The sequence below is a fragment of the Callorhinus ursinus genome, unplaced genomic scaffold (genome assembly GCF_003265705.2).
Source record: "Callorhinus ursinus isolate GAN/ISIS: 27379988/994484 unplaced genomic scaffold, GSC_fseal_2.0 scaffold1, whole genome shotgun sequence".
NCBI classification, from domain to species: Eukaryota; Metazoa; Chordata; class Mammalia; order Carnivora; family Otariidae; genus Callorhinus; species Callorhinus ursinus.
The window spans coordinates 72,342,140-72,357,463 of NW_027397063.1; the positions used below are offsets into that span (position 1 = coordinate 72,342,140).

At 38.2% G+C, this 15,324-nt stretch overlaps 1 protein-coding gene across 5 annotated transcripts in view; it reads right to left on the reverse strand.

The window, feature by feature from the left end:
- Positions 1-15,324, reverse strand: part of VPS8 (VPS8 subunit of CORVET complex) — a 254,459-nt gene that overhangs the window by 36,016 nt on the left and 203,119 nt on the right. For all 5 annotated transcript variants that reach the window (XR_012379318.1, XM_025877364.2, XM_025877349.2 and 2 more), the window contains one exon: positions 13,948-14,113. Coding sequence is in view for 4 of the 5 variants with exons in the window: in XM_025877364.2 (XP_025733149.1) it covers positions 13,948-14,113 (166 nt within the window). In the remaining variant the exon portion in view is untranslated. The remainder of the gene's footprint in view (positions 1-13,947; positions 14,114-15,324) is intronic.

Here is a 15,324-nt window from a genome sequence, read left to right on the forward strand (position 1 = left end):
TATACAGAGATCTCTTAAAATTCAACCAACAACAACAACAAAACAACCTGATCAAAAACATGAGCAAAGGACTTGGACACTTCTGTAAAGGTGTATGGATAGCCAATAAGCACAAGAAAAGACGCTCAACATCATTAGTAATTCACAAAATGCAAATTAAAAACACAGTGAGATACCATTACACACCTACTAGAGTAGCCGAAACTAAAAAGTCTATACCAAGGATGTGGAAGAACTGGAACCCTCATACAATGCTGGTAGGAGACTAAAATGGTATGACCACTTTGGAAAGCAGTTTGGTAGCTTCTTAAGATGATAAACACACATTTGCCATATTTGTCAACCATTCCATTCCAAAGGTATTTACTCAAGAGAAATGAAAAGTATATGTCCATACAAAGACTTGTACACAAATCTTCAAAACAGCTTCATCTGTAACAGCCAGAAACTGGACAGCCAGAAACACCTATCATCAACAGGTGATATCATAAACAAATCATGGTATATGCATTAAATTGCAATACTACTCAGCAGTAAGAAGAAATGAACTCTTATAACAACATGGATGAATCTTAAATAATTATGCTAAGTGAAAGAAGAACTTAGTTGATGGTTCCATTTATCTAAAATTCTAGAAAATGCAAATTATTCTAACAGAAAGCCAATTGGTTATTTCCAGGGAACAGATGGGAGAAACTAAGTTTTTAGCAGTGAGAGGGTCAGTACCTTGATTATAGTGATGGATTCATGGATGTCTTGAATACATGTCTTATTTGTATACTTTTGTACATGTAAATTTATTTAATATCAGTTATACCTTAATAAAGCATTTAAAGAGATTTGTAGGATGCAGCTAAAACAGTGCTTAGAGGAAGAAATTTACAACAGCTCTTTATACTACACTGGAGAATAAGAAAGGTTTAAAATGAAGGACCTATGCTTCCAATTTAACAAGCTAGAAAAAAAAAAAGTAAAATCAAACTAAGTAGAAGGAAGGAAGGAAGGAGCAGAAATCAATCAACAGAAATCAAACAAACACTAGAGAAAATTAACAAAGCCAAAAGTTGGTTCTTTGAAAGTATAAATGACTGATAAACTTATTTAGATTGATCAATAAATAGAGACTATAAACCAATAATATCAGCAATAAAATTTAAAAAGATGCTACTACCATACTGCAATACTTACACATTTAAAAGAGGCTATTATGAACAATTTTATGCCAATAAATTTGACAATTCTTTAGGGGGAGAGGGGCAGAGGAGGAGGAAGAGAGATAATTTTAAGCAGGCTCCACACACAGTGGATCTGGGGTGTCCCAATCTCAAGACCCTGAGATCATGACCTGAGGAGAAATCAAGAGTCGGACACTTAACAGACTGAGCCACCCAGGCGCCCCAAATGTGACAAATTAAAAGGACACATTCCTTGAAAAGCAACTTACAAAGATGGACCCAAGATGAAACAGGAAATATGAATAACCCTATATTTATTAAAGAAATTAAATCTTATCTAATTGTCTCATAAAGAAAACTCTAAGTCCACATGGTGTCAGCAGTGAATTCTAGCAAATATGAAGTACACAGGGATTAGTATCTGAAATTGGAACAGCAACTTGTTAGTTTACAAGGAAAAATACAATCCTTACTGCAAGCAGTTCAACAGACAGTAGACAGGATCAGTCTAGGATGATGTAGCAGAGGTATAAGTATTAGGCAAGCAACTGGATTCAAGTTCTCCAGCCCCTTCGATTCTGACAGTCTAATTCTAAGAGCCTCCAGTACAGATGATGAAGACATTTCCTATCACTGTGGCATCAAGCTGTTCAAAAAAGACCATGTTGTAGTTGTTTTTGTTTTGGTTTTTTGGTGTTTTTTTTTTTTTTTTTTTTTGCCTTTCCCCTCTGACTTTCAGAATAACTTTAGAAAACATAGCTCAGGGGTCAAAACTGCTGGCTGTTCAGACTGTCCTTTCGGTTTTAGCAGGTCTACAAAAATTAGACTTGACAGTCTTTGCTTTAACATACCATGACATTAATACTCTGGAATTCACTCCAGATGTATGATGTAGCTTGCTAAACATGATCCAATTTTAACTCCTGGTATGCTCTTTTTGAAAAGGAAGAAAATAGATTTTCAAAGCAAAGTAGATATTTAAGCTTAAAAAATGACCTCATGAAAGAATCTGCAGATTTTTAAAAACAAGCCAAGAACTAGATGTGATGCTGGACAATTTATCTGAGAGAGCTGTTCTCTGGAGATTAAGTTAGAGAGCGTTTGAAGTGGCAACAGAAATGGTTCAGCATCACTCATGAAAGGTCTTATTTTTCATTTGACAGGATTCCTTCTGGAAATGCCTCAGTCAATGCAGCTTGAAAGAGACACTTTAAATCCAGGTGTGCACACACTAGATCTGGGAATATGGATGATCTATTAAGCTATGGCCTTAATAATGCTAAACTTTTGTCATCTTTGTTAATGATTTCTGACTTAGAGAAACAATTTGATCTGAAGTTTAATAGCAGTAAGAATACCTTCCTTATCACCTTGATTGTTCTGATTACAAAAGGAACATATGTTCACAAATAGAAATTTAGAAAATACTAAAAGGCAAAACAAAGGAAATAAAAATCACAATCTGATTGCACAGCAATAACTACTACTAACATTTGGAATCACACCGTTTTTGTGATCTTTCCATGTTACCTGTTTAAAATGTTTATTTCACATCCGTTCTTCCATAACATGATTTTTCTATTAAGAAGTCCCTTTACTGCATAAATATACTGTGACTATTTTCACCAACTATTGGAAGTTTACTGGGGCATTTGGGTTGTTTTCACATCTTTTTTTTTTTTTTTAAAGATTTTATTTATTTGAGAGAGAGAGAATGAGAGATAGAGAGCACGAGAGGGAAGAGGGTCAGAGGGAGAAGCAGACTCCCCGCTGAGCAGGGAGCCCGATGCGGGACTCGATCCCGGGACTCCAGGATCATGACCTGAGCCGAAGGCAGTCGCTTAACCAACTGAGCCACCCAGGCGCCCCTTCACATCTTTTTTTATTAAAAAATGCTGTCATAAACATCTTGCATATAATACTTGGTACACATACTCTTGATGTGTTATTTCCATTGCACATATAAGTCCCTGCTTCAAAGGGTGCAGGAAATTTAAAAATACATATCGCCAATTTTTCTCCTGACAAGGAAGATGGATCCACACCCCTTTTCCTCTAATTCTGAAATCCCAAAAACACTGAAACAAAAAAATATATTTTTTTTAAACTTGACCTGAAGTAAGGCTAATTAGTCTTTATTTATCCCACATATTATGGGATGCTGCCCTAGACCCCACTGGGAATGTTCTGTAGTAACAATATGTACCATATTACCTTTCTTTTAGCCCTTCAAAGTTGCCATTTTATTGTTTGTTTGTTTGTTTTGAGAAGTCAGCCATCAGAAACTTCTGCTTGCTCTCTAAACAACTTTCTCAAATTTTGTTGAGAGCTTATAATTGTTTAGCAGAAAGGCTGTCCAATACAGGTTACCCTGCCATTACTAGAATCGGAACTCTCTGTATTACATTTCTTCAAACACTTTTTCTGTAGGATCCCTATCCCTACTCCGTCCAGGACTCCAATTACAGGAGTATTTTGCTACCTGAAGTTGTTCCATAGTTCACTGCTGCTCTAGTCATTCCTTTCCAGTCTTTTTTTTCTGTGTTTGATTTGGGATAACTGCTGTGCTGTATATTCAAGTTCACCAATTGTTTCTTTTGCAATATCCATTATGCTGTTAATCCTATCCACTGTGCTCAACTCAGACACTGGAGTTTTAATCTTTAGATGTTTTACTGACTTGATAACTTTCCCATCTCTATCGAACATGTCCAGTCTCGCCTCTAGCTTCTTGAACACATGGAATACAATTATAATAACTTTTAATGTTCTTGTTTACTCATTCTATCATCTGTGCTATTTCTGGGTCTGTTTCAATGGATTGCTTTCTTAAAAGAATTTTTTAGAGCAGTTTCAGGTTCGTAGCAAAACTGAGAGGAAGGTACAGAAATATTGCATACATCCTATGCTCCCACCCATGCACAGCCTCCCCCGTTATCCACATCCCCCATCAGAAGGCTATATTTGCTATAATTGATGACACATTACACTGACACATCATTATCTCCCAAAGTCCAGTTTACATTAGGGTTCACTTTTGGTGTTGTGCCTTCTATGGGTTTGGACAAATGTGTAATGACATATGTCCACCACTACAGTATTGCCCGAAAAGTCTCTGTGTTCCATTTATTCACCCCTTTCCCCTAACTCCTGGCAACCACTAATGTTTTTACTGCCTCTATAGTTTTGCCTTCTCCAGAATGTCATATAGTTGATTTTCTTCTCCTCTTTATGACTTGCATTTTTCCTGCTTTCTTGATCAAATGCCAGACATTGTGAATTTCACCTTGTTGGGTAAAATACTTTTGTAATCCCTAACATATTCTTGAACTTTGTTCTGGGATGTGGTTAAAACACTTGAAAATAATTTGGGGCGCCTGGCTGGCTCAGCCAGGAGAGCATGTGACTCCTCATCTCAGGATCATGAGTTCAAACCCCATGTTGGATATACAGATTACTACAAAAAAATAAAACTTAAAAAAAAAAAACTTGGAAATAATTTGATCTTTTTTTAGGTTTTGTGTTTAAGCTTTGTTAGGTGGGATCAAAGCTGCGATTAGTCTAGGGTTAACTTTTCATCAATACTAAGGTTCAGACAGGACTTAGTACTCAGTGCTGCCCTGTGAAGTATGTATGCAGTACCCCCAGCTGGCATTATTCCTAGCTCTGTGTGAATCTGGGGGCACTGCTACTCTAATCCTTTTGTGTGGTTCTTCTTCTGGCCTCGAGTGTACTACTTCCTCACACAGTGGACAATACTCAATACTGAAAGTTGTCTTCTGCAGATCTCTGAGCAGCTCTCTCCTATCCATACTCTGGTCTGTAAACTTTAGCCACCTTGCTCCCCTGGACTCCAGCTCTGTCTCCTCAACTCTGAGAGACTGGTGAGCTCTGTCTCGGTTTCCCCTCCCTGTGCCAGGGCGTGGAAACTTTCTCCTGGCAGTACACTAGGGACAAACCTAGGGCTTACATTATTTGTTTCTCATCTCTCAGGAGTCACACTCCCTCACTGCTTGATGTCCACTGTCTTGAGAACCACAGTGTTATATGTGTTGTCCATGTTCCCCCGAGAAACTCCAAATGAATCCTGTCAGAAGCTGAAGTCCCTGTATTACCTTCTAAAATGAAATCTAAAATCAAAAAAATTCTCAATTTTGAAACCTATCTGGTCAGAGGGATTTGGATAAGGGATTGCAGACCTGTAGCAATATGCACTCCCACTGGTAATGCATAAAGTGTCTGTCTCTTCACATCCTTATCAATGTAAATACATATGTATTTTGAAATGTAGGACAGTTTACTGTGTATTTTTAAAAAGTTGCCAGTTTATTAAGTTTAAAAAATGGCATCATATTGCTGTTTTAATTTGTATTTCTTTGATCACTGGTAGAGTTGAACATTTTTCACATTTCACTGAACAACAGAATTTTTTAAATGACATTTGCCCACATTCCTATCAAGGCTTCAGCTCGACATAAAGACTAGAAACACTCTTTGGGTGCTATTGTTATCCTCTGGTCTCCTGGACACAAGCCTTTTCTGGATCAAAGGGAAGTGAGCCAATTTCCAAGACTTTAAGCATCTGATTTTTTAAACCGCACCGGCAGTGGTGACCATGGAGCTGCTCATGTGGCTGTCTATCCATTTTCCACAATCAGAGGAAATGGATCATAGCAGTCCCCTGTTTCAAACCCTTCAATGCTGCCCACTACTTTAAGAGTAAAAAGTAAACTCTTCACCAGACCTTCCTGGCTCCTCAGGACATGGTCCTGCCTACCTCTTCAACCTCATTCCTTGCCACGGTCCCCTTCAGTTTCTCTGTTCCAGCTACTGAGCTTTTTTCAGTTCCTTGAACAAGTCATTCCTCTCCCCAGTGCCTCCCTGCTTACTTTCTCTTGCGTGGATCATCTTCACATGGCTGGTACCTTCCTATCTTTCAGATCTTAGCTTAAATACCACCTCTGAAATGGAGATTCCCTGACCACCCTCTGGAGCAGGTTCCCCTCATGTTATTGTTCCCATTCTTCCCACGTTCTATTCTTCGCCCTGACAGCACTCACAACCTATCACAATTTGGAATTACAAATTTGATATAGTTTGTTTACAATTTAGTTATTGTCTAGCTCTCTTCCTACATGCTAAGCTATATAATAGTAGGAAATATATTTTCTGTTTTGGGGGGGTGTTCAATAATGTATACTTAGTCCCAAGAATATAGCATTTGGCCCAAAGGAATCACTAAATACTAGGGTATAATAACAAGATTACTAGAAAATGGGCCAAAGTCTCCTCAAACAGATTCATTTAAATTAGAATCATTTATTACCTCTCTGCACTTCTAAGATACATTAACCCTCATTTAACTTGTAAATTTAAGTTATAGGATATTCTTCTGAGAAATGCTGCTATCACCAAATACTGAAATTTCACTGTTTAGCATTTAATTTTCATCTAACTTGTTTATAACAGGGAAATAACATTCTTTAAAAATGGACAAATGAACACAGGCATTAATATCAGTGTTCCGGTTTCAGTAAACAGCCTCTAAACCAAATCTCTAATTTACAGTGGGAATCCAAACTAAATAAGCAATGGACAATGGTTAATAGAAAACTATGACCAGTGAGCACAAATAAATGTCATTTACTGAATAATTTCTTGGAAGTTATAAACACTTCCCTCTGACATTACTTATAAATGTACTCCAAAAGATAAAAATTTTCTTAGACAACCCTAAAAATCAAGAAATAAAACTCAAAGTACCAAGAAAAGTATCAGCTTATTTCATTTAATTCTTTCCTGTTCTGATTATTAAAAGATGAGGTGGCTATATGTTTATTTCCAACCCCCTTCTCCTCAGATATTTACCTCTTACTGGGGAAAAAACCCCAACTTTGATATTTGACTAATGTACATGCGTTTCTACCAACAAGAGATGATTTATCCAACTCTGTAAAGATATCAAGCAATAGGTTATACAACTTTCTAATGAGATTCTAAATGCTCTTTTAAGTTTTAAAAGAAACAACAGCTTGAATGTTTCTGGCACATAAAATATGTTAACTTAGGGGTAACCTGGGTGGCTTAGTCGGTTGAGTGTCTGACTCGATTTTGGCTCAAGTCATGATCTCAGGGTCCTGGGATCGAGCCCCACATTGGGCTCCATGCTCAGTGGGGAGTCTGCTTGAGGATTCTCTCTCCCTCACCCACTGCCCCTTCTCCCACTCACATGTTCTCTCTCTAAAATAAATAAATCTAAAAAAAAGTGTTAGCTTAATACCAGCTCTCAAGAATTCTAAGCCCAGTTAATAATGTAATGTTAAAACTACAATCTAGTAAATCCTCAATTATGTTTCCTTGAATTTATAGCATGTTGCCTGTTGATTAACAATCATTTTAAAAATGAAAAGCAAGTTAATTTCTTCTCTTGCTCATCAGTGCCAATGAAGATGGTTATTTACTACTACAAATTTAATAAAGGAATAAGCAAAGAAAATTTAATAATCCAAGAAAACTATTACATTATATAGTATATGGGAATAACATTTGTTGAGAAAATACAGTAGAATGATAAGTACTTCAATTGAAATTAATTTCTCCAATGTAGTTCATCTGTGGGTAATATGTACTGAAAGCAAACTAGAGAATCAGACTTGCAAGATCTATTTATGGGTCTAAACATTTCAGACTCAGCTGTTGTAAACCTGAGGCAAGGAGAGGAGATAAGGAAAGAAAGAAACTTGAGTCATTTTTCCCGCTCATAAGGAATAAAAGTAGTTATTCCAGAGGAGAGCAGGCTTTCTGGGGGAATATCTCCCATCATGTCTGTGTAGACATGCTGTTGGGAGGCAACTAATATGTCAGAATTATTATACACACACACACACACACACACACACACACACTGACTAGTTGTGCAGAACAGAAATGAGGTAAGGAGCAGCAAGAAGACAAGCCTCATCCACCCAAACCACAGTTTTGAGGGTAACTGTTGCATCTTGTTGAGCTGGAGTCAGAAACTGAACAAGTAAAAAAATCATCAAAAGTCTTGGAAAAGAAGGAAACAAAAAGCGATTTGACTGAAGGATCATGTTACAGAGGCAGTGAGAAGGTTCAAATGCAGTCAGTATCTCCTGGGAGTAGAGAGCAACGAGTGGGAGCTGATAGGCAATCTCAGCTTGATTTTGTTTTCCTCCATGCACTGGCTAGGAAGTTAATGATCAGGGTTGATAGATTTTTCAAAGGAAATTAAGTAAACAAAGGAGAACTTTCTTTTTCTTTTTTAAAGATTTTATTTATTTATTAGAGAGAGAGAGAGAGAGTGAGTGTGTGCGCGCACAAGGGTGGGGGAGGGGCGGAGGGAGAGGGAGAAGCAGACTCCCCACTGAGCAGGGAGCCCGATGTGGGGCTCAGTCCCAAGACCCTGCGATCATGACCTGAGCTGAGGGCAGATGCTTAACCCACTGAGCCACCCAGCTGTCCCGAAGTAGAACTTCCATGAAATAAAATTTAATAAAAGCCATCATATACAAAATTAGTATTTTCATTTTAAAATTTTTTATAATTAAAAATGGAATGGCTCACACATGGTAAGAAATCTTAATTAGCACAGCCAATATGGTATGGATGTATTTTAAAAATCAGTCTTACCAGGTTTCAATAAAGCCAAAATGCTAAAAACAAAACAGGCTTAAAGGCAGGAAACCTCGGGGTGATGATGGTCCTATACAAACTGAGTTCAAACATTGGCCTCCCTTCTCTGAGCTACATAGAGTTCCCTCAGCTGTAAAATAAGGAACATAACACCCTCGTAAAATTGTGAAGATTAGCATAAACACATCTACAGCATATATTTGTTAAATTTCATTTTCTCTTTCCTTCTTGTGTTACCAATCCACTAGATCTTTTTATGATGTTTTAGTAACAAAAATAAGAGACACAGCTAAAAGCTAAAAGAAAATCATACTTCATATGATTTGAGAATCACTACTTCATTATTAGGAAGTATCAAAGATTTCCAAGAGGACCTGACCAGTAATCTTACTGGAGTTTCCTAAACAATGAAATGGCTGAGTCATCTCCCCTCCCTTCCAGAATGGGACAGCCTCAGATAGCTTCAGAAATGAAGCTGCCTTTGACATGTAGGTCCAATTTCAAGATAATTCCCCTTTTCTAGGTGCTCTAAGATTAAGGCAGGAAGAAAGTCAGTGAAATAGGTTACTGTCTTTCTTCGCTGTATGAGGTGTGGGAATGTGGGTACAAGGCAACCAGTGTAGTATAAATGGCTTCAAAATTCAACACCCATTTAGGAACAAATTCTCAGCCAAACACAGAATAAGAAAGAACTTCCTAAAACATGACATAAAGGTTACACATATAAAGTCTATGATTAACATCACACATTGAACACTTTCCCCCTAACATCAGTAACAAGGCAAAGAGGTTTATTCTCACCATTCTTATTCAACACTATACCGAAGGTCAATGCAATAAGGCAAAAAATAAAAGGCCTAAGACTGAAAAGGAAGAAATAAAAGTCTTTATTTGCATATGATATGACTGTCTATGTAGAAAATCCAGGTTATTAAGAAAAATACTAGTACTAACTAGTAAGCTTTATAACGTCACTGGTCACTGGATACAAGGTCAATATACAAAAATAATTTGCATTTCTATATTCTATCAATGAACAATTAGAAAGCAAAATATAAAACAGTAAAATATGTAATACATCAAAGGTCATTACATACTTAGAAATAAATCTTAGAAACAAAACAGGTAAGATTTATATGCCCCAAACTATAAAACACTGGTGAAATAAATAAAAAAAGATTGAAATAATTGATAGATATACCACGTTGATGGATTGGAAGACTCAATACTGTTAAAATATCAACTCTCCCCAAACTGACCTAACACAATCTTAATAAAATCCCAGCATGACTTTTTTTGTAGAAATTGACAAGCTGATTTTAAAATTTATATGGAAAAGCAAAGGAATTAGAATAGTCAAATGTTAGTAAGAAGAACAAAGTTGAAGGACTCATATTACCTGATATTCACATTTGCTATAAAACCACAGTATTGGAGAAAGGATGGATATATAGACCACTGGAAGAACAGAAAATCAAGAAATAGACCTACACATACATAGTCAATGATTTTTGACTAAGGTACAAAGGCAATTCAATGCATATCCACATGCAAAAGAATGAACTCCAATCCTTATCTTTAGTTCATTAAAAATGAACTCAAAATGGGTCTGTGGTTGCCAGGGATTGAAAGCGGAGAAAAGGTTGACTACAAAGAGGTATGAGAGACATTTGAGAGTAGGTGATAATACTATTATCTTGATTGTAAAGGTGACTGTTGAAACTCATGGAAGGTAAATTTTACTGTTTGTAAAGTATGTATTAAAATATGTAATTACATGCATAAAACATATTTTTACTTTTTTAAAAAGGAAAAAAGGTCTATTTTAGCTGCTCAGGACTATCTAGAAAGAAAAAAATTTAATTGGTAATATCCAAGCAATCATATACACACAATCACAAGTTGGTTTATGAATAGGATATAACTGAAAGAGGAAAAAAAAACTAAAATGCCCCAAGATGTGACTTAAGAATTTGCATAAATAATGGTTTCCCCATCAGCATTTGGATTCAGCTTGGAAACATGCTGGAAATCACAAGACCTGTCTTTCCTTCCCTAAATGCAAAAGGAAGCATTTCGGATGACTACTTAGTAAAATTTTCAATCTGGAAATCACACTGAACACCTTTACCTGTAATGTCCTGCCAAAGTCTCTAAATTCAACAATGAATTCTTATTCCCAAGTCTGTTCTTTGTTTATTGCTTCCTATCTCAGTAAATGGTGCCATCATCCATCAGCTGTTCAAGGTGCTATTTTTGACTCCTCCCTTTGTCTTACCTGCCCCATCCAACAAATTTATTTATCACCAAGTCCTGGTAATTCTCTCTCTCAATTAAATGCAGTGAAGCAGAAAAGAGCATGCAACCGGAAGGTGAATGTGACTGGATGAGAGGGTGAGAAGGGAGTGGTCAGAGATGCAGGTGGTGAGGCAGGGACCATATTAATTATTCTGATGTTTGTGTGCATCTCAAACACATCTCAAATATGTAGTAGTTTCTCCATCCCAACTTCTATCATTCTAGTACAAGTTACCACTTCTTTCCTCTAAATTACTTCACTATTCTTGGGTCTCCCTACATCCGGTCTTGCTGCCTTTTCAATTCACTTTCTACGCTGCAGTTAGAATGTTCTAAGAATACTGCTCTGGAAAAAAAAATGCTACTCTGATCAGATATTATTCCTTCCTTAAAACCCCTCAATATCCTGTTTCTTTTTTTGTTTTTTTAAAGATTTTATTTATTTGATAGAGAGAGACAGAGAGAGAGAAAGCAAGTATAAGCAGGGGGAGCTGCAGAGGAAGAGGGAGAAGCCAGCTCCCCACCAAGCAGGGAGCCCTACATGGGGCTCGATCCCAGGACCCTGGGGTCATGACCTGAGCCAAAGGCAGACACTTAACCGACCGAGCCACCCAGGTGCACCATATCCTCCTTGTTTCTCTGGTACAATCATCAAAGTAATGAATATGATTCCTGTTTACCACGGCAGCCTCACCTCATACCACTCACTCTCTCTAGTATTGTTGATCCAGTTATGCTCAGTGTCTAGCTTCACAGCAGAGATGCTATGTTTGTTCTATCTATATTGTTCCCTTGGCCTAGAGTATCCCTCATTCTACCTACCATTGCACGTAAATCTGTCTAGCGTACTTTCCTTTTTCCTTCAGGGGCAGCTAACATGGCACTTCCAGGAAGCCTTCCATGATTTCCCATGTTGATTAAGTCTACTCATTATCTGCTCTTACAGCATAGTTCATCTGCAAATACTTCTGGCATAATAAAAAATATATATATTTGGGCTTTGTCCCTGGTTTCTGGTACATAGCTCCTTAAACTCTTGGAATCTCTGGAGTGATAAGGAGTGCCTTCTATATACTAATGGGATGACTGGTATCTCTGGAACCCTAGATAGCTTCGGGTTGTGGGTTAGTCACTAGAAAGATCAGGCCATGCTTAGAGGGTGGGAACTTTCAGCTCTACCATCCCCTGTCCTGCCCCCCGATCTCCAACTTCTGGGGAGGGGAGAGGGGCTAGAGATTGAGTTTAATCACCAACGGCCAATGATTTCGTCAATTATGCCTACATAATGAGACCTCTACAGAAACCCTGAAATGGCCAGGTTCAAGGAGATTTTGCGTTGGGGAACACACTGAGGTCCTGGGGAGGCAGTGTGCTGGGAGAGGACACGGAAGCAACCTTAGCCTCTCCATACCTTGTCCTGCACATTTTTTCCATTTGGCTGTTCCTGAGTTGGATCCTTTAATAAACAGGTAAATGTAAAGCATTTTCCTGAGTTCTAGGAGTCGCTCTAGTGAATTATCAAACTACAGGGGGGGTTGATCATGGGAACCTCCAAATCTGTCAGGTCAGCTAGAAGGGTGGGTAACTGGGGCATCCCATTTGCAACTGGTGTTTGAAGTAAGAGTAGTCTTGTGTGAATGAATCCTTAAACCTGTGGAATCTGATGCCAGTTCCTGGTAGGTAGTGTCAGAAGTGAATTACTGGACACCTGGCTGGTGTCCAGAGTACTGACAGAATTAGTGTCAGACCTGGTGTTGGAAAAGTTGCCACATATTTGGTGTCAGAAAGAACTTGTGTTTGTAACTTCACTGGTTATATACTCCACAAGACAAAATGTCTTGTCTACCACTGGACCCCGGCACTTGGCACAGTGCCTGGCAAACTGTTCCATACACACTGGATGAATAGAAATGAATGCCTACCACCAGAGTATAAAAATTCTGAACTGTTCTCTGGGAGAAGCTAAGCCAAAGTTTTTTTCTGGGTCTACTTCTAAAACACTGTAAGCTGATGAAACAGAGAGAAAATCAACAGGTTCAACTTTTCATGAAGTGATGTTAAGGCCAACTACAGGATAGGGGGCACAGAAGAAGGAGCAGAAACAGCAAATGTGACACCTCTTCTCACTCTGAAGAGGAAATGAATCGAGAACAGAACAATGATCAAGTCATGGCAGTTAGCAACAGCTCCTCCTTCACACTGGGCCCCTTGTGTTGTCAAGTTCTGTTCTCCCAAAAGTTAAGCAGGAGAGTTCAACTGCACTACTTCCTGCTTAAGAAGAAGAAAAGAAAAGCTGTAAAATGAACAAAAGTTGTATCTACTCCATTAGTCAGATTCCAAAGGCAGTGAAAATTTCTCAAATGAACACTACTGCATGACGTTCTCTGAAGAAAGGTACCCAGCTGAGGAAACCATGCACAGAGCTCGTGTGTACTTACCTTGTCCACTGGCCCCACTTCAGGGTGACAGCTCTGCACTCTTCAGCACACAGACACTGTGAGGACTACAGCATTTGTACTTGCTGACCTCTTACTTGGTCAAATGATCCTCAGCCAACTCATGGGTGTACATCCCCTCTGTTCAACTAGATCTTAAGCTTTTTAAGGGCAGGAAATGTCTTCTCTTGCTCCTAAATCCCTGTTTTTCAGTGTGGGGTAAAGAGGAGAAGCTCTTCAAATACTGAACAGGGCTGAACAGGAGATGTCATGCACTGGATACCCATTAGGTAAATTTGTGGAGGCCTACAAGAAAAATGAGGCCAGGCCTGAAAGACACTGGTAAGAAAAGACTAACTCCATCTTGCCATGAAAACAAGTCTTACCTGGGATGGGGCTGTCTTCCCCGTTTTAATTTCAGATGAATTTTCACTTAATTTCCCTACTTTGTTACTTGAGCTGCATTTGTAGCATGTCCATCTCGTCTGCCCCTCAGTCTCTGTGGTGCACTCTTTGTTTTGCAGACAGAATGAGTGATACAAATGGCCACAGCTGCAAAATGAAGGAACCAATTTACACTTTTCTCATCATAAAATCCCCAAACATATGCTACGTTAGACTGTACTTATAAGTGATAAAGATTTCCAATAAGCTGGAACGCACTGACTGTTGTACAGTTAGGAAGAAATGAAATTTGCTTTTTGCTGTCCTCTCTTTTAAAATCTGGACACACATTTGTACACTTAAGTTGTCAGCAGGAACAGAATCACAGTACTGTGACTGCAAACCACCTGGGAGATGACTTGAACTTCTGTTCATTTCTCAAACTATGAAATATTTTTAGATAGTATAAAAAATGCAATTGGGGAAAATCATAATGATTTAAGTAGCTTGATGACAACATGAGTGGTCCGTCTCATCAAATCCAAGGCAACAGTTGTGATTTGATTAAGTATTTATGAAAATGTCAGTACTACATTAAATTCTTACACTATTCATAAGAAGAAATTCCCTGTGGATTACTAAAAAGGCCTCCCAGAACTGAGTGTTGAATATAATTCTCAATCATCTATACTGATTCCTCCTCACTTCTTCAACCTGAAATGTTGGACCACCTCAGAAGTCAATTCTTTCCTATAGTCTTTTTCTACTCTTTCTCTTCTACAGCTATGCTTTGCTCCTTTGGTTATTACTTCCGGTTCCATAGCTTTACGATACCACCTACATGCAGATGGGATGTCTTATAGGCAACATGTGTCAAACCAAATTCTTGATTTCCATCCTGCTCTACTCCCACTGCATGGCTCTCATCCAACCTTCCACATCTCAATAAAAAACAACTACATTCTTCCAGTTTCTGACGCCAAAAACTTTGGCATCATTCTTGACCATTCTCTTGCACACCTCACATCCAATCTATAAACAAATCTTATCAGCTCTACCTTCAAAATATATCCAGAATCCTACCATTTCTTACTTCGTTACTACCACCTCGGGCCATCTCTCACTTAGATTACTGCAATAACCTAACTGGTCTCCCTCCTTTCACCGTTGACCTTCTGTAGTCCATTCTCAACATACCAAAGTGATCCTTAAGACATAGACCAGATCATGTCAAACCCATCCTCAACCATCCAATGGCTTTTCATCTCAGAGTAGAACTTTTAACTCTTTATAATGACCCAGTTCCTACATGATTTGGCCTGTTCTTCCTCTGAAGCCATCTCTTATCATCTTCCCTTTCCTTCACTCTGCTCTGTCAA